At 41.3% G+C, this 23,967-nt stretch overlaps 2 protein-coding genes across 9 annotated transcripts in view; one reads left to right on the top strand and one right to left on the bottom strand.

The window, feature by feature from the left end:
- The window catches only part of TRPM5 (transient receptor potential cation channel subfamily M member 5), a 44,894-nt gene extending 31,577 nt beyond the window's left edge, over positions 1 to 13,317 (top strand). Inside the window, exons 17-26 of the mRNA XM_083499223.1 lie at positions 1,266 to 1,524; positions 1,916 to 2,034; positions 2,157 to 2,289; positions 2,865 to 3,039; positions 4,112 to 4,280; positions 5,795 to 5,973; positions 6,646 to 6,778; positions 8,137 to 8,209; positions 8,980 to 9,070; positions 10,896 to 13,317. Coding sequence (XP_083355349.1) covers positions 1,266 to 1,524; positions 1,916 to 2,034; positions 2,157 to 2,289; positions 2,865 to 3,039; positions 4,112 to 4,280; positions 5,795 to 5,973; positions 6,646 to 6,778; positions 8,137 to 8,209; positions 8,980 to 9,070; positions 10,896 to 10,999 — 1,435 coding nt within the window. The 3' untranslated portion in view covers positions 11,000 to 13,317. The remainder of the gene's footprint in view (positions 1 to 1,265; positions 1,525 to 1,915; positions 2,035 to 2,156; positions 2,290 to 2,864; positions 3,040 to 4,111; positions 4,281 to 5,794; positions 5,974 to 6,645; positions 6,779 to 8,136; positions 8,210 to 8,979; positions 9,071 to 10,895) is intronic.
- Positions 13,318 to 13,929: 612 nt separating this feature from the next.
- On the bottom strand, positions 13,930 to 20,128 carry TSSC4 (tumor suppressing subtransferable candidate 4). Of its 8 annotated transcripts, none has more exons than XM_083490646.1 (4): positions 19,919 to 20,128; positions 17,780 to 17,890; positions 17,205 to 17,275; positions 13,930 to 15,978 (listed from the first exon to the last, which is right to left on the bottom strand). In XM_083490646.1, the coding sequence occupies exon 4, from the start codon at positions 15,890 to 15,892 to the stop codon at positions 14,858 to 14,860; it is 1,035 nt and encodes a 344-aa protein (XP_083346772.1). In that variant the 5' UTR covers positions 15,893 to 15,978; positions 17,205 to 17,275; positions 17,780 to 17,890; positions 19,919 to 20,128; the 3' UTR covers positions 13,930 to 14,857. The 8 variants fall into 8 exon arrangements, with proteins under 8 accessions (XP_083346772.1, XP_083346776.1, XP_083346775.1 ...); XM_083490650.1 differs by having other exon boundaries at positions 19,984 to 20,082; XM_083490649.1 differs by having other exon boundaries at positions 19,968 to 20,048.
- Between the last annotated feature and the right edge of the window lie 3,839 nt (positions 20,129 to 23,967).

A 23,967-nucleotide genomic window follows, 5' to 3' on the forward strand; every position in this document is an offset into this window, starting at 1 on the left:
GGAGTTGAAGCGGGGCAGTGGGTGCTGGTATGAGGAAACAAATCTGGTAATGTGCATCAAGTGAAGAAATCCTTGTCTCCTTTCTGGTGTGTACAGAGAACATGACTTTAAAAATGGGAGAGGGGGGCGAGAGCAGACAGGGATGGGATGACCATGCACAGTACTTGGCCCTATAAGAACATTATAATATCTTGAACATTATAAGGATATTTATCAATACTCTAGCAGCAGCTGTGCACTTGCAGCCCTCAACCAAGATTGAGAAATTGCCTTGAGGATCTTAAAATTAAAAAAATCCATCCTAGCTGGGCTAACTTTAAGATCTGGTGCCTCAGATTGCAAGCCTGTAAGCCTGAGTGCAGAGTCTCCTTTTTTACTGAACTACAAACCACGCTACAGATATCATCATCAGCTGGAGCGGGGTTAAAAATGCTAGAGATAAAGAATAGTTATGCTCTGCAGTATGATAACTGACGGGCAGTTTAGTGCAGATCATAGAAAACCACTTTCCACAGATATGCAAAATCAACTTGTAATCATTTAGTTGACAGATTATTCCCACGCAAGTGGAGCCATTGTGTAGTGTACTTGATAGATGGATCACATGAAATAATACAGTATAAAGTTGTATGAGTCTCTTGGGGGGGGGATAGTTTAGTCTATCACTGGAGTCAATGGGAGATGCAGAGTTAATTTCAACAAAGCCAGGATTTCATTAACTTGTCTTTCCAAAGTTGTATTGAATATTATTCTTGCTTTGATGAGACAGAGAATAAATAAACATTACATATTAATTTCCTCTATTGGGAGTTTGGAGCTGTAGAAGTTTAAATAACAAAATACAATAGCAGCACGTTGTCTCAATAGCTACACTCTAGTAACTAAGGATGGTAGTCAGCTAAGTTTTACTGAAAGTAGGCCCATTGAAATTAATGGCCCTTGGGCATGCTCATTAATTTCAAAGGGTCTACTCTAAGTAAAACTCAGTTGACTACCACCCTTAATGTTTATTGAACAGTCTGGGGAAAGAGAATTTTCAGGATCTCCTTGGACAGGAAACTGGAAACTGATGACAATCACAGTTCAATTGTATACATATCTATTCAGAAGTAAATTCAATTGAATTCTATGGGGCTTACTCCCAGGCAGTTGAGCATAGGACTGCTGCCTTAGCCTGTGAATCTGACAATCAAGCTATAAAATTGCTTTACAGACCACTGCTCAGAAATGCAAACAAAACAGTATTTTCTTTCTCTTTTTTTCAGGGGAGACGCCCAGTTAGAAACCCAAATTGCTTCTGAAAATATAGCATGTGCAACATTTGTGTTTACACAGTGGAAAAAATTCTGGACTGCTCCTGTCACAGTATTTATGGGGAATGTTATCATGTACTTTGCCTTCCTCCTTCTGTTTGCCTATGTCCTCTTAGTGGATTTTAAACCACCCCCACCAAAGGGCCCATCCATCCAGGAGATTGTACTTTACTTTTGGGTTTTTACGTTGGTCTTGGAAGAAATCCGACAGGTGGGTAACCTACATTATGGCTCTCAGCTACCCAGCTAGATCTTACAGGTTGAGGCTGGGAATTCACATGTGCAATAGACACATTTGTGCACGACCAAAATCTTCTTCCTCCTTTGCTGGCCACGTTCTATCAGTCAAATTGTTTCCCTCTACCATTTGCTCAAGCAAGCAGCTTGTGCTACAGCTAAGTCCCCACCAGCCATCGGTGCCCATTAAAGATGTATTGTTAGCTATTAAGATCTATAGAGCCATGAAGTAAAGGTAATTTCACTCAACACAACAACATTCTTGTTGACATTTCTAATTCAAATTACTTTTGGAATGCTAAGTTAATGATGGGACATGGAAGTGTGTAACATTATACTAAATGATAAATGCTGTTAACTTACAGAGCTTTTTCACTGATGAAGATATGAATTTAATGAAAAAAATCAAGTTGTACGTAGAAGATAATTGGAACAAGTGTGATATGGTGGCCATCTTTTTCTTCATTGTTGGAGTTACCTGCAGGTTTGTGGTTTTGAGAGCTTCATGTGTGTGGTACCATGTATGTATGATATACAGTGTTCCATAAGCAAAGTTAATGAAATAGATCTAAGGGAGTCGACTCATATTTTCTCTTTTAACCCCAGAATGTTTAATTCAACCTTTCAAGATGGCCGCACAGTACTTGCTATTGATTTTATGGTGTTTACTCTCAGACTGATTCATATTTTTGCCATCCATAAGCAACTGGGCCCAAAGATCATCATTGTGGAGAGAATGGTAAGTACAAGATTTCACATGGACATGAAAACCAATGATGTACAGTATTTCCTAAACCAAAGGAACAAACACAGGCCTTCTGGGTAGCACTATTTTCATCGGAGAAATGTTGGAGGGTATAGTGAAGTCTGCATGTAGGGCATGTAGTCTTTACCTGAGTGGAATGTAAGTGGTCAAGCAACCATGAGTGTGTGCATGGACTTGTGATTACACAGTGAAACGTGGAAGGCACTCTGCACATTCTCAAAGACACACTGAAATCCTGCTGGGGGAGGTTCCCCATGCCTGTAATAGTAATAAAGTACTCTAATGACATGGACTGAATTAAACAGCAAGAAAGAAACCTTGCTCAACTGCTTGGGAGCAGTTTGGTATGACTTCCTACCATTTAATTGACAGTTCACTGTATCATTATGGCACACATGTAGCACAAAATTGCCCTCCCTAGAGGCCTGGGCCCTGGTTCCATAAAGAAATGAGAAGTCCTGTCAAGAAGTCAATCTCAGTCCCTTAATTATCTCCTTTGTACATTCCTAATCTATGTCTTGGTTTCAGACTGTGTATTCCTTTTACAGATGAAGGATGTTTTCTTCTTCCTTTTTTTCCTGAGTGTATGGCTCATTGCCTATGGCGTGACCACACAAGCCTTGCTCCATCCTGATGACAGTCGAGCAGAATGGATCTTCAGAAGGGTGCTCTACCGCCCCTATCTCCACATATTTGGACAGATTCCGCTGGATGAAATAGATTGTAAGGTTAAGGAATTAAAAGACCTATTGTTGCTGTTGTTTTAGACTTGGATGACAAGAGAAAGCAACCATGGCATCGTTTCTACAATTAGCATGGCCCCCAAGCACTGCTGTACTCTTGTTCCACAAATGTTCCCGAGATCACCATCTGAGGCCCTTCTTTGTGTGCTCCCCTCCACAATAAATCTGGAGGGTGGCAACACAAGAATGGGCCTTTTCTGTACTGGCTCCTCATTTGTGGAATGCTCTCCCCAGGGAGGCTCACCTAGTGCCATCATTATGTATCTTTAGGTACCGGGCAAAAACTTTTCTCTATAACCAGACCTTTGGCCTTTAACTACCTGTGGCCTTTTAGTAGTGGGTGGGATGTTTTTAATGTATTTCTTTTCTTCCTTGGTTTTAATGTGGGTTTTTGTTTGTTTGCTTGTAAGATGCTTTGGGTTCCCATGGGCAAGATTTAATAAATATTAATGATAATAGTGTTCCCACTAAAGCTGAGCAGTACTGTAGATTTGCCTTTATGAGTGCACAGCGGCGGGTGGAAATGTTTACCTCTAGTCGGAAAAGTTCCGCCTTCTGATTTCTGCACATTACACTGATGTTCAAGGCCAAGGAGGCCAGGCTATTTTAAACAAATTTTGTTCTCAAACCTAATGCTGCCACATGTCGTGAACTCCCCTCTCCTTTTGCTTTAAACTGTTTTAATATTGTATTTTAATGTTGTAACCCACCCTGGGACTTTAGGGTGAAGGACGAATAATTAATAATAGTAAAAATAATAAGAGATTTGCATTATAGAGATATGTCATTTCTGTCACTGAATATGTGTGTGTGTGTCAACTATATTTGTAATGCTTGTTCTGCTAATTGTTAAGGTAATCCATTATTCTAATTATGCAACAATGCAAAATCAAGCACACCTCATGGTACTTAAGCTGTGAAATTGCAAAAAACAAAACAAAATTTTTTTTTGCTTATCTGCACAGCAGAAAGAGAACAGCCTCAGCAATTAACAGGTCTAACAATCAGTAGCTTCCCAAAGTGACAATTGCTTTGTTTTCAATCCATTACAGCATCTCGCATGAACTTTGAAAATTGCACACCGAGCCCAATGGCAAACCTGACCGATAATGCATCGTCGTGCCCAAATGCCTATGCCAACTGGCTTGTCATAGTCCTCTTAGTCATTTTCCTGCTGGTTACAAATGTACTGCTTATGAATCTCTTGATTGCCATGTTCAGGCAAGTATCTTTTTTCCTGCCTGTTATAAAAAGAGGGAAGCGCATACAACAATCGCTGGTTAAATGTACGAACAACAACAGCATAGACATGGACAGTCATTGATGACTGTCTTCATTTTGCACATAACGAGTGCAATCCAGAAAAACACCAGAGCCCCATTGGCATATTAAATGATGTGCTTAATTGCCATTGATTTCATTGGAACTTAGAGGCGCCCAACTTTCTCAGCAGGAGAGTTGTTAATACAGTCAGTGTGATTCACAAGCCATTTAAAATGGGTTTCAGCTGATTTACTTCAGAATGGGCTGGAAAACGTAATTGCTTTTTCCAACTATAGCCAGAACATGACAAAGAAAGCAATATCTTCATTTCTACTGCAGAAGTCAATTAAATATACACAAATTATTTAGAACAGGTGGGAGAGGGGAAGCTTTCTCTTCGCTACGTGTATATAAAGGGTCTAATACGTCAGGGCCCAGTATGGATAAACATCAACACTATTACTCTGTAAAGATTTTAATACATCTGAAGACAATGGGTTCAGGCAACCTATGGGTAGAACACCTATGGAACTTTCCTGAAGGGGACTTTCCTGCTGAAGGAGGACATTTTCACCAGTTCCACATTTCTTCTATGGTCCATCATTTCCCCTCCCTGAAAACCTGCTCTGGCAGCTGGCTCTGAGGGCTGGAGTGGGGAAACCCAGCAGGGGAGCCCCACAGCATCTTGGCCCCTCCCACAAAGGGAAGAAAACCTTCCATATATGAAAAGGCAAGTCTGGATCCAATCCAAACCTTAAATACTTTAAATTGGCACATTTTATAATCTTAATAAGACTGCACACATTTTGTACCTCCCCATGTGTGTATATGGTGGAATAAAAGTCAAAGTCTTGCCTATTGTAAAGCTGAGTGACAGCCAACCAAAAACAAAAGCATTAAATACAGGCTAAAGTAATCTACAGGTGCTTTAAATGAGCTGTTTCCAACTGTAAATGTAGGTACGCAACACATTTGGAAAAACGCTACTTTAAAAGCCCCTAAATAATGGTTGTGGAATTATTATTATTTTTAAGAGCTGGTTCATGCAGCATTGGGAGATAGTTCTTTGTTGCTTCAGACTCCTCCTTATGTCCCTGCCCAGTTACTGGGATCTTTGGAAGAGTCTCTGTTAATGTTCCATCATGGCTCAGATGAACTGCTTATATACACCAGAAGCTGTGCATTCTGTATTTTGGAAGCAATTCTGTGGAACTCCTTCCTGGCTGAGATTAAACCAGGCACCTCCTTGCTGAGCTTCATATTCTTGCCAAAAACCTTTCTATTCCAGCATCAGCAGGGTATCATGGGGGAAGTTTTCTGTCTTGGACTCATTTTTGCTTGATTTTATCCTACCATATATTTTTGTCACAATGTGCATCGTTAGAAACTTTGGTGATTAAGCGGTATGTAGATGGCTTAAAGAAATAAACATGAGATTTTATTGATGTGATTCTCCCCCCTCCCTGTTCAAGTTACACTTTTCAGGTGGTTCAGGGAAATGCAGACATCTTCTGGAAATTTCAGCGTTACAACTTGATTGTGGAATACCACGGCCGACCTGCGTTTGCCCCTCCCTTCATCATTATTGACCACATTAAGCTGTTTCTTAGACGGATCTTTAAAAAGACAGAGCACAAAAAAGAGCATCTGGGTAAGCTGTAGAGAGGTAATGGTAAGATGTTCAAGCACAATCTGAGGGTCCACACATGCAGGATGATTCTCAAACGAGTATGTGCACTGCCTCCATTAAAAAACATTACCTTTTAAGCAATGTGAACTGATACAATAGTTCTGCTCACTTCTGACTAAAGCTGCTTTCAAAAAAATCAATTTTGCGCAATAGCAATTAAATGTTCTTTCTAAATAATTAATGTCGAGTTACTAATATTTTTTAAAGGATACAGATTACTGAAGAAGATAGCACTCAGCGTTAGAAACTACAGCTCTGTCTTTAATAATTTAATATTTTTTTAGCATTCCAGAAGTTTGATTTTGAGTATTAAAGAAAGGGGGAATGCTTTTATTTGCAGTGGTCTCATGGATCCATTCTAATACTGTAGATGATGGGAGCTATTACCTCTCACAGCTCCAGTTATATCAAGTGTGCATGTGAAGGAGCTCTAGGAGTGAACACAAACCTTTATGACATATTCAAGATTTTTTAGCTCATCGCCTTGAACTAAGTATAAATGAACAGCATTAATTTTTTGCATGGAAAATCTGATTCACTAGGCTCTGATCTTCCTTTCTTCTATCCCACAGGTTGGCATTCCCCAACCCTCATACTTAATCACATTGTGATGTTTTGTTTCTTTTACTATAGAAAGAGATCTGCCAGGAGGTCTGGATCAAAAAATCATAATGTGGGAGATGCTACAAAAAGAAAACTACCTGGCAAATCTGGAAACAAAGAAGAAAGAAAGCAGTGAAGAAAGGCTAAAGAAAATGTCAGACAAGTGCGTATCTATGGATGGAGACTTCCAAATCTCTGTTTTGATGCTAACTGAGGGCCAAACCAGACTTTTGTGTCTGTGTTTATTAAACATGTGAACACTGATTTGGTTATAAAGCTGGATGGGTGGAGTTTATTTTCTATCAATGCATGGAAAGAGGAACTTAGGGAAGGGAGAAAAAAAATGATTCAGTTCAGGTTAAAGGCAAAACTATCCAATACTCATTTTCCACAACAATGCATGAACTGAAACAGAATCACGCTTCAACACCTGCACTTCTCCAAATTTTGCAATGAAATTCTCCAGCCAAGTAATGTGTAGAAAGATGCACATACTAGGGCAAAGTGCCTAAAATGCAGATATTCTTGCAAATGAACATACAAAAAGCATTATATTAGGAGAAATTGCATTGCAGAAAAAAGTGTATATTAAGAGAAATCTGCATTAAAATGCTGATTAATTTTTACAAGGGCTTAAATTTAGAACTGAATGATGAGAAACTGAGAACCCAAAATTGACAAATTCATCCATCTCTAGAGGAAGTGAAAGCCACTCACTCTTGTCTCCCTGAACTACACTGTCTGAAAATGTTCTCCCAAGATTGACTCCAGCCCTAGAAGTCCACCCCACTCCATTTAAATTAAAAACAAACAAACAAAACCATTCCTGCTTTATAAACCAGTCCATGCATATTTAGTCACCATGTGAGTGCCTAGTTTGGTTCTGAGACAGAAGATAAGCAGTTCCTTCCCTATGTTAAGTGGGTAACCAAAGCATTCCAAATTACTCAGGACACAATTACTTAGAAAACAGATTTTGCATGGGAACTAGAGGAACACAGCATGCATTCAAGCCATTTGCTGCCCAAATCTCATGACCCTTCTGTAAAGCAGAGAAGATGTATTCTGCCACAGAATCACTGATGGGAGCAGATGAAAGCCCACAGAGTTGCAACTTAGCAAGGGTTGCATTGAAATCTCAGCTGTATGAACTCCTGTATATGTGTGGGACCTACACCAGTGACCACAATTTGCACACTTGCTCAAAAAATGGGGAGCAAGAATTGCAGGTAGAAAAACAGAGTCAGTATAGGCAGGTGTGAGCCAGTTCGGGGCCAGGGGGAGGGAAGGTAGATTCAATCCCACTGCCCTTTCTATTTACACAATTTAACTGTTACATTAAAGGACTTTACTCTCAACTTACTTTCACTGGACTGAATCCTTTGCAACAGACCCAATGGCCACTGTCCCAGTCATGTTCTGGAGTCTAATCCATGTTGGATCCAATAAAATGTCTAGCTAAACTCCTCTAGTGCCTACCTCTTTGCTCACCGTTTTGATTTTCATCCTCCCTCAAAACAGGGTGAACAATCTTTCAAAGTACTTTAATGGTCTGAAAGACCAAGAGAAACGGCTTAGATCTTTGGAATCACAAGTAAGAATGCTTTTTCTTGTGTTTCAGCTATGCTTTTGTTCATGCAGGGTATAGCTATAGATTTTTTTTTAGCATGGATTTAATTGCACAATTCTTTCCAATATCTGCTTACAAAGCATTGTATAGACAGGATAATATGTCTCAGCTTATTTGGACAAAATAGAATTGATGCGTTGATTAACTAATATCTGGTCAAGAAATTCCTCATACATGCTAATATGAATTTGTTAACCTATCTTTAAATGACATAAATTATAATGATTACATTTAATGATCTTGACAGATAATGCAGAGATCAGGCAACCTGCCATTCACACTGGTATTTTTGTCCATCAGACAGTCAAGAGTTCTTCATTTTCCCACTTTAGTGAGGAAACTTTCCAGTCCAGTTTTATCTCTGCCTTCATTTTCAATCTATGGTCTAAAGTTTGGACTCTGAACCTTAGCAAGGATTTCCCTTGCCCTTCACATCCCTACTAAGCTAGAAGTGCAGATACAGCAAGTTGCCTTCAATATTATTCATTCAAATAGCACCTAAGACCTAGGTCCATAAGTCATTGGCTGAATGTAGATTAGAGACAAGGTCCTCACCAGCAGCAACAGAGCTAAAAATGCAACTGTGAAGCTATGCTTTAGCTGATTAATTTGTGCTTTAAAAATGTATTCAAATCGCAAGCAAATCTACCAGATCTCTTTAGGATTGCAACGCCAGTGTGTCATTTTGAATGGTAATGGAAGATTTGGTGATACCAAAACCATTTCTTTTGTAGATCTCCTACTGCACAGTTACCCTTTCCTCAATGGCAGACACCTTAAGCAACAACAGCTTCTTTTTGAACAGACAACCTATGAACTACACACGTGAGTAAGGTGCAGAGAATGATCCTGAAAGTAAATAAACAAAAGTAAAACATTTTTTAAAGAGAAAAATCAGCAGTAAAAGGCTAAGTAGAAAATAACAACAACAACAACAACAATTTTATACCCAAGAACAACAATTTATTATTTATACCCCACCCACCTGGCTGGGTTTCCTCAGCCACTCTGGGCGGCTTCCAACAGAATATTAAAATACAATAATCTATTAAACATTAAAAGCTTCCCCAAACAGCCCACACAGTTTATCAAAAAGTGTTTGTTGTTAAAAACTACAGAGATTACTTAAGGTACTTTTTCTTCCACTGAACTCAAGGTGGTGAACATGGGGTTCCTTGGCAGTCTCCTGCCCAGGCACTAACCAAACCCAGACTTTCAGCAAGGTTGCTGCATCATGCGCTTTCCAAGTTCCAGACCTGGGATATGTGTGTGTGTGTGTGTGTGTGTGTGTGTGAGAGAGAGAGAGAGAGAGAGAGAGAGAGAGAGAGAGAGAGAGATTCGTGCTTGAACCTGTCATGATGCTTAATATTTCCACTGGAACTTTACACCCTGGAATCAGTTTGAGCAGTACAGATCAAAATGCTCAGTTGTGAAGATAAGCACTCAAAGCATACAGTCTGCTTTTCAGCTCCCTCAGCTTTGTGGACTCCATTAAGTTGACAGCTGCTCTTCACATGCATTGAGGGATGCAAGCACACGCTGGTTCCAAAGCTAACAGGGAAGTCCTTGCTTATGCATTAGGTCATTGTATCTAACTGTTTGGCCTTGGATAGAAAAATGTCTGCTCTGTCTCTTCATGAGATTAATGTGCATCTTTGTGAGATTAATGGATTTCTATTTCATCTGGCTAAATCCAGTGCCTTCCATAGTGACAGATTCCAGAGGGGAAGCCATGTTAGGCTGCTGAAAAGAAAATACTTTGTTGGTCTTATCATTACTTGGCATACCAGACACTACAGAGGAAGAATAATTCTAGACAGTGAAGCCAAAGGCCAGGAAACGCAAGAGTCCAGGAACGTCTGTGACATTTCTATGCAGAGCTTGCATTTATGCAAGTGACCCAGTCACAGCAGCAGTAACCAAAGATGCTATCTTCCTAGTTATGCTTATTTTAACACCATCAACGGGAAACAAACCTTTGCTTCATAAAATAACTACAGGTGTTAACTTAGCATAGATTGGAAAGAGAAGTGGCTGAATTGCAACTTATTACCAAACTTAAAACCATGGAGAGACCTGGTCTGAATAGAGACATTGGATTCTTAAGGTGCTACTGGAATGAATTTTTTTGTTTTTTATTTTGTTTCTACTACAGCAGACCAATACGGCTACCTACCTGTAACTACAAGAAAAATGTCAGACCTTACTCCATCTCTGCATTTCATTATTGTTTCTCTCCAAACCTTCCCCCATCTTGGTCTGTGTGCAAAACTATAACAATCCTTTCATGCATCTGATGCAGTAGGCTCTATTCCATGAAAACCTATGCTACAATAAATCTGATGAGCCTTTAAGGTGCTGCAATATTTTATCCTCTTCTTGCTGCTACAGCCTAATCAATCTGCCCAACTGAAACAAATAAGACATACGGTAGAATATGGATGTTTGGTGGTGGAATTCTAATAGGCACAAAATGTAAGAAAACCCTCTCAATGATTTTCCCCCTTCTTTTAAAAGAAAACCCAGATATCATGGATGAAAGGGATTATAAGGAAATAGCTCTGCAGATATTCAGTAAAACTGTCTGGCCTAAAACAACTCTCATACCTGCTCATATTAACCAGTGTTTTTACTCCAAAAACCTCCACAGGTTTCATAACCACAGGCACAAATCAAACGCCTGCATCAGAAGGCAATGAAGCTGGAGAAGGCACCCATCAGTTTGAAGATGACATGATGTACATCGATAACTAACGCTACTTGCAGAAGATCAAACATTTTGCTGTGTTTTTGATTGACTTTTTGACAAATTCATCACGGTCTTCAATTACCTAAAGGGTTTTTTCTTTTGATGGCCGAGTACTGCCCTGTCTTCCGTACCAAACATATAAAAAGCCTATGGTGAAGCGTTGCATCCAATTTATTAGCCTTATAAATGCTGACTGATTGCTTCCAATAATCTATCACCTTCTCAGCAGTCCGAAGTTTAAACTTGTGCGGCTGTTCTAATTTATGCCATGCAAATAAACCACTCATGCTAGACCATTCCAAACCTTCTTAGCAACAGTAATCAGCATATGTACAAAATACATTCTGCACATACTTTTTCCTTCTTAAAGGAAACTAGTTTAAAAATCCAATTATGATGCATAGTATTAATTTGCAAATAAACCAACATGCTACTTTGACAGATCTCAAAAAATAGCACTATGCTTGTAAAGCCGCAGCTTTAAGTTTCCACATATCACAACTGCCGTTAAAAAAATGGATTACCAGGTTTGTCTGTAAAACAAAGAGCTGCTTAGAAGATTCTTCCCAGCAAGGTTCTACCACCTGCAACAAGTCTTTACTACTGGCAGTAGTAAAACACTATTACTGAACAAGCTCTCTTAAACCCTACTGCACTCACAAGGGCAGGCGAGGTTGCCACAATAATCTGGCATTGTTATTTTACCTTTAGCATTTGCTTGCAGGCAGGTAAGTCTTCCCAGCACAGAGATGCAATAATCAGAACGTGCTTCATTTGCTGTTATTTCTGATAGTGATGCAGCTATTATGCCTGCTAAAGGGGGAAAAATGACCTTATCTCATTCCCACGCCCGGTGAACAATGCAGAAAATGCACCTTAACTCACCTTTTGGGGGTGAAAGCACTTTGTCTGGCCACAAGGGACCTACATCTGATAGTTCTGAAAGAGCATGGACTTCTTAATAGTAAATAAATAGGACCTCAGAAGCTACCGCTCACTGGGCCATCAGATAAAGAAATCCAGAGTTTAGCCATTGTGACAGTTTAGAAAAATTAATGTTCAGCTAAAAGGGTACATCTTTCCATGTGAAGGACTATTCCAAAAACATGTCCAGGATATAATGTCACATGCATATGCTCAATGCCATATTGTTAGATGACAAAATGTCTCCCTCCATGGAACACAGCTACTTGTTTTGAGTTGCAGCTGCAAGTTGATTGATGTACCTAAGTAGGACACAAGCACCTAGTCAGCATTGAAGCAGACCAACTTTTTTCAGAATTCTGCATTTCCCAAACATGTCTGAGGTCATTGGAAGTTGCCACTAGAATAAGATGGGTGGGTGGGTGTGGACACACCGCAGTGTGTGTGTTGGGCAGGGTGGCGCTAGGTGGAAGCTAGCTGTTACCCCCCTGAAGTGCTGACCAAGAGATCCAGCAAAATGAGATCTGGTGCTTTTTCAAAAACACAGATGTGTAAAACGTCGAAGCATGCAGATGTGTCATAAATTAAGCACCAAAGTGTAAGGTGATGCTGGAAATGACAATGCTTCATGATTAGTTAGCTTGCTCTGCAAAGCCACTTCAGTAGCTCATAAGGGAGAAAAATAAAATGCAGGCAAGAAACACTTATGCAGATCGCTCCCATCTTGCAGACTGAAATAATAAGTTCTGAAGCTCCTTTCCTTAGAGACATATTGAAATCTCAGCATCGTTGCGCTGCAAGATATTACTTGGCTGGCTTATGGTTGCCACATTACATTTTTAAAGTTGGGAAGATTCAGCTTATAAATACTATTAATTTGTCAACTACTTTTAATTTATCATCTTACCCAGATGCTAAGAAAGTTATTTTTTTGGTTTATTGTTATTTTAACTCTTCAAATGTTTTAAATTACTGTTAATTTTTCATAGTGATAATGTTATTGCTTTATTTTGTAAACTGCTTTGAGGGTTTTTGTGCTTTTTTAAACAATTGAGTCGTGTATAAATTTGATGAAATAAAAATAAATGAAATATGCTGGAAGAAAATGCTCCCTAGACCAGTAGTGAGGAGCCTAAAGTCTGTTGACCTAATTAGCCAGCTGGGGTAGATGCAGCTTTGCACAGTGAGGCAGCTGCATACCTGTGATCCTGCCCTTACCAGAGCATATGAGTCTCCTTTTTATCCTCATAACCCTGGGAAGTAGGTTAGGCTGCATGCTTGGTTAAAGGTCACCCAACAGGACTGTTTGGGTTTGGTGCGCATTTGAACCCAGCTCTCCCAACATTCTAAGCCCCATTCCAGACACTGGCTCTCTGAGTAGCTGGAGTTCGGGTGCAAACCATTACCGTATTTTTCGCTCTATAACATGCACCCGACCATAACACGCACGTAGTTTTTAGAGGAGGAAAATCCGTAGGCATGCCACCCGTAGGCATTCCCTCCATAACACGCACAGACATTTCCCCTTACTTTCTAGGAGGAAAAAAGGGAGTGTTATGGTGCAAAAAATACGGTATATATGTGATTTTTAAAAACAAACATATTTTCATTAAGTGATTGCGTGGTGGCCTTAATGTGGTTTTGTGCAATTTAAATGGCTACCTTTCTCCTCCTTATCAGATACTCCTGTGCCTGAACCAGCAGTCAAGAGTGAGGGAAATTTGTCAGGGGCCCAAAACAATGAGAGATAGGAAAAGCTCTTTTTCCGTCACAGCATCCCAAGGTGAGCCTAACCAATTTGATTCCACTACAACCACCAAAGAACAGATTAATAACTGCTGCTACAGCTCGTAATAGGTTGAAGCAGCTTGTGGATGAATGGACAGAGATAACAGGGTGGAAGAGAGCTGTTGCTGGAGGGAGAAGGTAGGGTTGGGTGGGGAAAATATACCTGTCAAGTCTTGACAAGCATCACCAGTTGCTAACACATATACCTTTGGACAAAAAAAGCAGCAATTAAAATTTTTATTGACACCAATGATAATATGAAAAGGATCACATAGTAGGTCTGTTAAAGAGTCCGTTTTAAGTCCTTTAATTCCCAAACAAATCCAGTTAATTTGTTATGAAATCACTTTACTTTAGGGAGCAGCTCTTGGATATGCAGATGGAAGCATCACAGTTGCAAAGGACGGAAGTAGTGGATATTCAGTGCTGAGATCGTTCTTCATATTTCATAATCCAATGAAGTATTATTCTGGTCGTTGGCTCTGTCTTTTCTAGCTTTTAAAAAATGTGTGCATGTTCCCTGCAAGCTTTGCTTCCATGATCCTAATTTGTTGCTATCAAGCACCATGCTATATAGAAACAAGGGAACATCCATGCTGCATTTTACAGCATGTAGACACTTCCCATTTTCAGTCCTTCTACAGCATATGGCTTTTACTTACTGTGCTTTTATTTTCATTGGCAGTGTGGAGAGGTATGGGCTTGTACTAAACCTTTGTTTGATCAAGCAAGTATATTTGGATGCATCTTGGGCTTCATTCACATGGCATGTTTTGCCAGTACTCAGAGATGGGATACTAGTCAAAAGATTTTACACAAAGTGCTAAGCAAAACAGTAGCTCAACAAAATCTGGAGGAGTATGCAGTTGTAAGATTTGTTCCAAAAGTGAAAAACAACAACAACCAGATGATCCTTTACAGGCAGAGTATTTGTAGACATTTCTGCACCACTGCAAACTAAAATTTTGTCTAGTTTTGATACTACAATACAGAGGGACATCATGGAATCGGTAAATGGAACGCTAAAATATATCTAAGTCACAGCTCCAAGTATGCTAAACAAAGCAAGCAAGTAGCCAAAACTCATGCAAACAATGAAGAAAATAATTTTAGGGAAACACTTCTTTAAAAACACTATAATTTATCCAGCTTTAGGACTCTTCCTCCTCTTCATCATTGCTGGCTTTGGGTCGGAAATGCTTCCTATTCCTTTTCTTGCTACCATGGAATCCCATGGTTTCCACCACTGTCTCTTCATCTGCCTGAGAAGAATCTACACCAGATCCTCTTTGAACACTTAACTCCTCCAGTTTTGGTTGTTTCCAATCCTCTGCTTCCTTTATATCTAAAGGGTCTAGTACACCCTCCTCCTTGTTCTGGGTCTTAGGCTTCTTTGGAGGGCTCTCTTTGGGTTCTTTGTTTGCATCACTAAGCTTGTCTTCTTCATCCTCCTTGGCGGCAGCTCTTTTCCTATCTGAGCCTGCTTTTGTGGGTTTGGTAAAGACAATCCTTCCAGCACCAGAACTGGAGGGATCCTGATTGAAGGATGGGGTGTAGCTTTCAGGAGAGGCTGACCTCTCTTCCCCTCTAGTCTTCTTCATGCCCTCCAGAAACTCCATGGCAATTGATCTGTTGGTCTTATCACTGGACTCTGAAACATCATCCAAGCTGTACTTGGTCCAGCGTTCTGGGTGTGCAACATAATCAGGAACTGCTGGAGAACTTTTAGGAGCTGGTGGTGGCTTGCTGTGTCTTCCAATGCTTTCTGCAACAATCTTGCTTGAAATGTTGGGTGGAGGCAGAGGCCGCTTAAATCTTCCATCAATCACATTATCTTCAGCCATTGAGGGCACTGCTCGTTTGGCTGCCCCTTCCAGACAGTCAAAAATGCTCTGGCTGCGCTGGGAAAAGCTTGAACTCATGCCTTTCAGGTGAAACGGCTGCACAGGTGATTTTTGGTTGCTGTGTAAAGGGTCACCACTTTCATCTGATCTACTACCCACATCATCTGAAGGGAGGGATTCCTCAGGAGATACAGTATCAACTTCAGCATCGCCAGGAAACCCAAAGTCATCTGAATCTGAATCACTCAGAGAAATTGTGTCTGAAGGAAGGACACCCTCGTAATCGGCGGCTCCGCCAGCCACTATACCCATGAAGGGTTCACCTGCACCTTCATCACCCATATTTGGGCAGTTGCTTGCTTATACTAATTTGGCTTAGACCTTGCTGCAGCCAATTAAGTTTTCCAGCTGCCCGGGGAGTTTAAAGCCTGGAACAAAAATGAAACAAAAACAGAAAAAACCCAGTGAAGTTCAACTGTGAAAAGGAAACCATACCATGACACCTGCCCTTCATGTACTTCAAGAACTCTATAAACAAAAATCCAATACAAAAGAAGGGGTGCAGGGAGAAAAGGATTAGCAGGAGAAGCCCATCTCAGCTACTGTCTCAGATAAACAGTTCTGGATGGAGTTGCTTTTGGTTTTTTATAAACCAGCCACACTGTAATGTGTTAAGCACTGCCAATTAGTAAATTCTCTAAAATAAATTCTGTAGTCCTGTAGTCCTGAATAGGTCAAAACACTTTTACGTTTATGGGACGCTACACAGACAAACAACCATTTCTGTCATTCATTCATTGTTTAACTAAATCTACCAGCGTATCCTCATCCACATAGCACAGGTAATAATATACTTTCAGAAATTGCCAGTTGAGCAATTTTCCATATAGTAGGCCAGAACATAGATTTACAGAATATAACGCTAGTTTTAACTGATAATTTTGCAAAAATTAGATGATCCATCAGTAGCTTCCTGCCAAAAGTGTCTTCTGGCACTAAAGATCAGCTGTCTTAAATGAGGCAAGGAAGAAACACTTGCATAAGACAGAGAAATGTGATCTCTTCTAGGCTAATACTTACAAATTAACAAAATCTGTGACATACAATTTTGAGTCTGGTAGTACTAAATTTTCGCTGCCCCTGAATAGTTGTGCAAGATTTTGCTTCTCATTTGAAAACTAAAACCTTATTTAGTAGGACAGTGGCATTTTCTCCTTTTGTAAAAAGTGAATTCCTTCTACTGGGTTTGTAACTCAGTAGTTTCTTTTTATTACTATTTGCATTGATGTGGTACTGTCAGACTTCTATCCAACTCTGGAACATAGCAAGAACAATGTTTTGTTCTTACATGTTCCTAAAATGCCTTACAAAAATGACAAAGGGACTAGATGCTCCAGATTCATTGAATTTTCTATGGTACCTTTGTGTGCATGTCAAACACCAGAGTTTTATCATATATTTATCATGCTCTATCTCTCGAGTCTGACACCCCCACCCCCATCAACCCATCCATGTGCTAGGCTCATTCAGTGGCCCTTAATAGCATTTTCCTTAGTCTCCAGTGACCAATTCCCTAAAAGGGAAGAATTGTACAGGAAGAAAGTTCTTTTATGGTGACGGTAAACAGGCATGGATAAATCTACTAGCCACTCACCATCTGGAGTCTGAAACAGTATTCCATCCTCTGGGTCAGTTAAAGCCACCAAGGTTCTCAGATGTTGTACCCTGGCAGTAAGAGGTTGGACATATCATCAGCGCAAATAAATAAAGTGGAGCTGAAATTTCATAGTACATTAATAGTACTTGCTGTTTGGGTAGGTGTGGCCTCTAGCCTTGTACTAACAATAATATCTGCAAATAATCCTCTCTTAAGGCTGGAAAGCAGAATCTTTGCATATTTTATATGGTCATAAAGACAGCTATTCAGGTAGTGGACTTCAATGTGCAACTTACATAGATGTGTAAGATGTGCAAGAACATTTAAATTGTCACATCAACTAAAATAAGCAACCCTGTTATCCAAAAGTCATGTGTGGTGTATCAGAACAGAACCAAATCTAACTTACATTAATTTAACAGCCAATGGGCCAAATTTAAATGTCCCCAAACATATCTACATTATGTGGATTCTGGTTGGTTTGTTTTGCCCCCTAAAGGGAGGTTTTGGCTGTTTCTTACTGGCAGTAAATAGAAAAATGAAAAAATAATTTCCAGAAAGAAAAGACTCACAGGTTCTTTGCAATGATCTGATTAGGATGCAATTCAAACAGGATGGCTTCTCTCAGAATAGACAAGTCCCCTTCAGAATCTTCCATACTATCTTGATCCCTGTTATTTGAACTGTGGGAAAGCCAAAATAAATAAATAAATAAATAAACAGCTCCCCCGCACTCTAGCCTTCAGAGAGTTATATGATAGAGGAAAAAGCTTCAGAAAATAAAGTCAAGAAAGTAACTTGTTACAAAGAAGGCAATTCCCACCTCCCCAAGTCTCTCATCTCTAATCAACATGAGCTATGGAGAAATTACTTTTTCTCAATCCAAACATATCAGTCAGCCTGCCCTGAGCATTAGCAAACGACTTATAAATTTCAAGGGATGCAAAACAAGAGCAAGTTAAAACTATATTAACTGAGTTATTGTGAACAGGGCCAAAGATGTTATAAGGCTGTTATGAGAAATCTGTAACTGCTTTGAACACTCCAAAGTGCAATATAAATGCAAAAAATCAGGGCTATTGATGTTTTCAGGTGCTTTCATCTAGAGTTGCTATGTCTCGCCCCAATACTTGGGTAGGAGAGGCTATAAAACCAAGGCAAGCGCAGACTCATGTGTGCAGCAGCTCAGTCTTAGGGTGAGGGTAGAAACCCAGGGGAGGCTAAACTGAAAGAAATCTCTCCCACTTAGTGACCCAGTGAAAATGATGGGTAGTAGATTCAAAGAAGGCCAAAAAGAGAAATGCACATCTTTATACAGAGCATAGTTAACTTACGAAATGTGCTGCCATAAAAAACAGAAAAAGGAAGTTGTCATACTGAGTCCATTGGTCCATATAAGCTCAGTACCGTCTACACTGACTGGCAGTGACTGTTCAGGATTTCAGACAGGGTTCTCTCCCAGCACTACCAGGAGGTGTCAAGTATTGAACCTGGGCCCTTCTGTATGAAAATGCAGGTGCTATTCCACTGAGCCAAAGCTCTGTATAGCAATCATCACTGATTTATATCTTGGGTCTTCAAGCAGGGGCAGTCAGAACCCATGTCGAAGCCGCATCTAAGGTGGCTCACAAAATAGAATTATTACCACCACCCACATGTTTAAAAAGAGAATAGACCTGAGTCTCCAAATTCATTATTTGGCAAGTATGGTTTAAAATTATTGAACTTAGCTGGGATGGCAAAATGGACATGTTTAATCAGAGAAAAGTCACTGTTAACATTTACTAAAGATTGGAAACCACTTACAAACTTTTCGCATGAAAAAGAAATATTGACATTCGGGTTTGAAGGCTGAAGATAATGTTGATTTAAAGAAAATAGTCCTGCTGGGTGTTATACTGAGTGGGATGATGTTTATACAGGGTGAGTTTTTTTTAAAGAGGCCCTGTGGAACATGTGCACTCTGTATCCACAGGGCCTCTTTTAAAGGACTCACCCTGTATATGGCTGACAGATGAAGAATTGGGAGTTCTTTAGTTTCTTTAACTTTTAAAAAATCTTAGAATTCTTCTATCTCTCTACTTCTTTCTTTCTCTCTCTTCCTTTTCCTCTGGATCTGTGATTTTATCTAGATTAACGTTGTAGTTTGGATTAAAAAAAGATATAATAATGTTTGCACCTCTCTTTTTAAATTCTAATAAAATTTTATCCAAAGAAAGAAAAGGCCGAAGACTGCTAGTTTACATGGCTTTCGGCGCAGAGCAAAGTAGTTCATCGAGGAAAATGACAATTAACCATAAACGGCCCTGTTCTCCAGAGGCCTCGTACCTCTGACGACCAGGTTGGTTGGGTGGTGTGTAATGGTCACAGACGAGGGAACTGGGTTCGAATCCCGCCCCCACTCGGTCACGGGGCTCCCCGGGTGACCTTGGGCCGCCCACTTCCTCTTAGGCCTAACCCACAGGGTTGTTGTGGGGGGTGAAATGAAAAGGCGCGTGTGGGGAAGGGTATAAATGCAACCAGGGAACAGATACAGGCCCATTAGCGAGTGGGGCTCCCCGTGGTCAGTTTGGGAAACAATATGATGGGTCTTCGGGGCCCACGCCAGTCCTCTCCCTCCCGCGTGGAATGAGCAGCACCTGCGATGGGGAAAGAAACAGCAGCGCGTCTCTCCCGCCCTCAAAACTCCTCCCCGCCGTCGACCTTCCTACCTCCGTCCCGCCAAACGCATCAACTTCTTCCCCCGCGAGCAGAGCCCACCTCCGCTTCTCCTCACCCGCGGCGCCGCTGTGCCTAATTCCAGCCACGGCCTGCCGTATTCCGCGCCGTCCTCCCTACGCACGCCGGGACATGGAGTCTTTCCCGCCTCGCTGGTCGCTGCAGAATCCTACGCTAGCCGCCCTCGGGTAAACTACATATCCCAGAAGGCATCTCGTCTAAATCGCGGCCCTGTGACTAGCCTCGTCCTCCTCGTAGCCTCCCTTCCCGATGCATTCTGGGAACTGTAGTGCTTTCTTCATTATTATTATTATCGTCGTCGACTGGTGGCGGTGGGGAGAGGGATATTTCTGGCGTGAAGTGGGCGCCTCCATGGTCCGTAGAGTTAGGAAAACATTAGAAGAGTTCTAAGGCTGCGGTCGTAATCCCGCTTGCTTCTGAGTTGGCGTCTCTGACAGTTGCACCCCTGCAAGTTGAGCGGAGGGGGCGGGCACTTTTTGAGGAGGTGGGGGCTAGACGACTGAGCTGGACTTACCTCTCATTGCTACCTGAGGGATATATTTGTTATCATTTGCAATTAGAAATCCAGGACTCAACGCGAGCGATTTTGCAATATCTGCCTGCGCATCCCACGTCGCTACTCTCGTGTCTGCTTGCATCTCAATCACGTTTTCTTTGTTTGCTTATGCACACGATTTGCACACCTGCCCAATAACTAACAATACGACTTAAAAGCCGTTAAGATTTCTTCCAGGCCAGGTAACGATTGCCGAGCTGTATATACCTGGTTTTCATGGGCGTAGCCAGGATTTTTGTTGCGGGAGCAAGCCTTTTGTGGGGGGCGGGGCGCAGAACCTCAGTTACCTATGCAGTTTTATTGATTTTTATTGATTTGGGAGCCCCCCCCCCCATTGGCTACGCCCATGCAGGTATTCGACACTCCTCCCTCACACTTCCCCGGGTGCAGAAATCTTTGCAGAAGGTTGCACTGTATCGGCAAAGCTGTGTAGCATGGAAATGATTTCACAGGAAACTTGTGCCATGTGTATGCTGAGCCCTTGACGGCAATAAATTAAGTGTACTAATTACTGTAATTAAACTAGATATAGAAAGCAACTCAGAGATGGGAAAGACTTTGATCGCATAACCTGACCTGTGCACCTGCTTAATTAGCTGCTCTCCTTTCTTATGATTATCTTTATACAAGACTTGGATTGGATAGCCTTTCAAATAGATGACATCTTCAAACAGAGGCCTGCCCTCTGATGGCCCTCCCAATAGAAGAATGTCTTCTGTAAAGTAAAGCACATGGCCACCATATTCCCTATGTTCTGATGCAAATATTCAAGTGTTAAAAATGGGAGGGTTTGTACTCTACACTGTTTTAAACAGGGGGAGGGGAATCACACCCACATCATGCATTTAGGGCACATTTAACACATCCTGCCAACTGTAGATTTTCCCTCACAGAGCTACAGTTGCCAGCACCTCAACAAACTACAGCTCCCAGGATTATTATTTTTTTGCGGGGGGGGGGGGGGTCCAGAATTCTTTGGAATGTGCTTTAAATGTATGGTGTGGACTTAGCAAATGCACACATTTGTCCTGGATGTATTTTAGATCAGGGGTCAGCAACCTTTTTCAGCCATGGGCTGGTCCACCGTCCCTCAAACCATGTGGTGGGCTGGACTATATTTTTTTGGAGGGTGTGTGTGAATGAATTCCTATGCCCCACAAATAACTCATGAGATGCATTTTAAATAAAAGCACACATTCTACTCATGTGAAAACACGCTGATTCCCGGACTGTCCGTGGGCCGGATTGAGAAGGCAATTGGGCCGCATCCAGCCTACAGGCCTACCCCTGTTTTAGATAGTTGTAGAAGATCAAAGGAAACCAACAAGGCCCCTGTAAGATTACATGTCTTCAAGTTTAAGTTATAATTGTGGTCCCAAGGACAGTCTTGAAAAAACAGAGAAGCCATCTGTAATACAAACTGCTGCCTTTCATTTGTAACATCAGTTTCAATTTATGGAGGATTGCTAATTACAGTAATTTACGTAGAGTGAGCCATTTTTGTCCCAGATACAGCCAGCAGTAACAACAGACATGATGAGAATTAAAATTTTCTCATCTTCCTTTAAAAGGGAGGGTTGGTTGTTGTTTTTAAAGCAGTACTGTAGGATTTGCCCAGACTAAGGTCCATTTAATACTTCCATGCACAACATACTGAAAATCAAAAGTTTATGTATGGTGATATAATAGACGTTCATAGAGCAGCAGTTTGGGGACATAAGGTGCAGTTTCTTGAATAAAACACTTTTGAGCTTGGTGGATGTGAATAATTTCTCCCATTGTTTCAAGATATAGTGTCCCCCCCCCCCCTGCATACAGAAGCAATGAAGACACAAACTCCTAACACGCATCTGTCTGGACTGGGAAAAGCACAGCCTTATTTGACCCCAACAAATTATGGCCATGGGACAGGAAGTAAAGTGCTGGTGGGAGATGGCACTAGGTTTCAGCGAAGGTGCACAGGTCTTGGTTATGGCATCACAATGCTATGGAGACCCTTTAGGATGGGGCACATGTGGCCCCCCAGACCTTTCTTTCTGGCCCCCAGGATTCCCTCCAGGCCATGCCCTTCCCCATGTCTGCCCTCCTCAAGTGCTTTTGTGTGGTTGGAATATGATAATGTCTCCCACTTGCCTGGATGGAGAGGTGGAGGTGGGGGTTCGGTAGGAACCTCTGTGAGTTTTGCATGCTATTAACCTTAAAAGCACCCGCCCACAGAGGAACAGAAAGTCTGGCAGTGATGATAATGACATCCTTCTACAGGATGTAGAACAGACTAATTGTCTTCCTACTATGTAGCTGTTAAAGGCAGAGAAATGCACTTCAATGGCAGGTGCTGAGATCTGCAGGCAAGAAGGGCAGTGTGAACGGCTTAGCGTCTTGTTCTTCGCATTTTACATTTACTCCCTCTTTGCCAATGCTCCTTCCTTATCAGGGCCTGGGGAACTAGTCAAAACACCTTGCCCTGAGAGATTGAGGCGATAGCAACAGATTTCGAGATCTGCAGTGTGTGTTTTTGGTGACTTTGCTGATAAGATGAGCAAAATTTCTAGTTTTCTGCAGCTTTTTGGTATCAGTTCATTACCCCCCAAAAAGAGCAAGTTGGAGACGTTGGGAGATGAGCAGATGGTTAAGCTGTTTCCTCCAAACAGTGTGTTGAAGCAGCCGAGGCAAAGCAAAATGCAATGCTGCTGAGGAAGAATGGTCAAAACAAGAGGAACTATATCCCTTGGGACCAATCACCCTTCTTTTTTTGCCAGACCACAAAACCCCCAGATGTGTTAGCCCAAAGCCCTCCCAGCCAAGATGGGCTGGCTTAACCATTAACATTCTGCAGCATATGGCCAGAGCCAAATGCAGCCCTCTGCTCTAGTTTGAGTAGCTGGATGAGGGGGTGGGGAAATGAGCCTGCCTCTTCTCGAACAATTTCCTGTAACTTAGGACATGGAATCTCTTTTCTTTATTGGGACACAGGAGCAGAGTATTCAAGTTCCCAGGTGCAGAAAAGTAGCTCGGCTGAGCAGCACGAAGCACTGAATAATATACCACAGAGGCCTGGAGGGCAAAATAGGATGGGAACAGCAGTATTTTTTATCAGTACACATGGACTCATTAGACTGAGCCCACTTTTAGGTTTGCTATTGTGCCAGATAAGAAAGTACGGCTTACACAGATTTGCGATGGAGATTCCTGGAATGGGGCACCTAAGCGATTTGCAATGGGTTTGCTTTTCACTCATTAATTCCATCCATTTGAGCCAGTGTTACAAGGCTACAATCAGTGTTACAGATCGTACAGTGTTACAATCTGTACCTCTGTGTTGCCGGCTATACACCGGCCTTCAGCGCACAACCCCTGTTCAAACCATCCCTGATTGTTAATGGAACTCTGTGCTGCAAACCAATGGTTTCAAGAGGAAAAGGTTAGCGTAGAAGTGCCCTTAGGCTTGTTGCAGGCTACCGCTGT

This window comes from Podarcis liolepis, assembly GCF_965112155.1.
Source record: "Podarcis liolepis genome assembly, chromosome: 1".
Classification (NCBI taxonomy): domain Eukaryota; kingdom Metazoa; phylum Chordata; class Lepidosauria; order Squamata; family Lacertidae; genus Podarcis; species Podarcis liolepis.

Coding starts and splice junctions, on each gene's coding strand:
- TSSC4 (XM_083490647.1), bottom strand. CDS start 15,892: ATGGGTGATGAAGGTGCAGGTGAACCCTTCATGGGTATAGTGGCTGGC.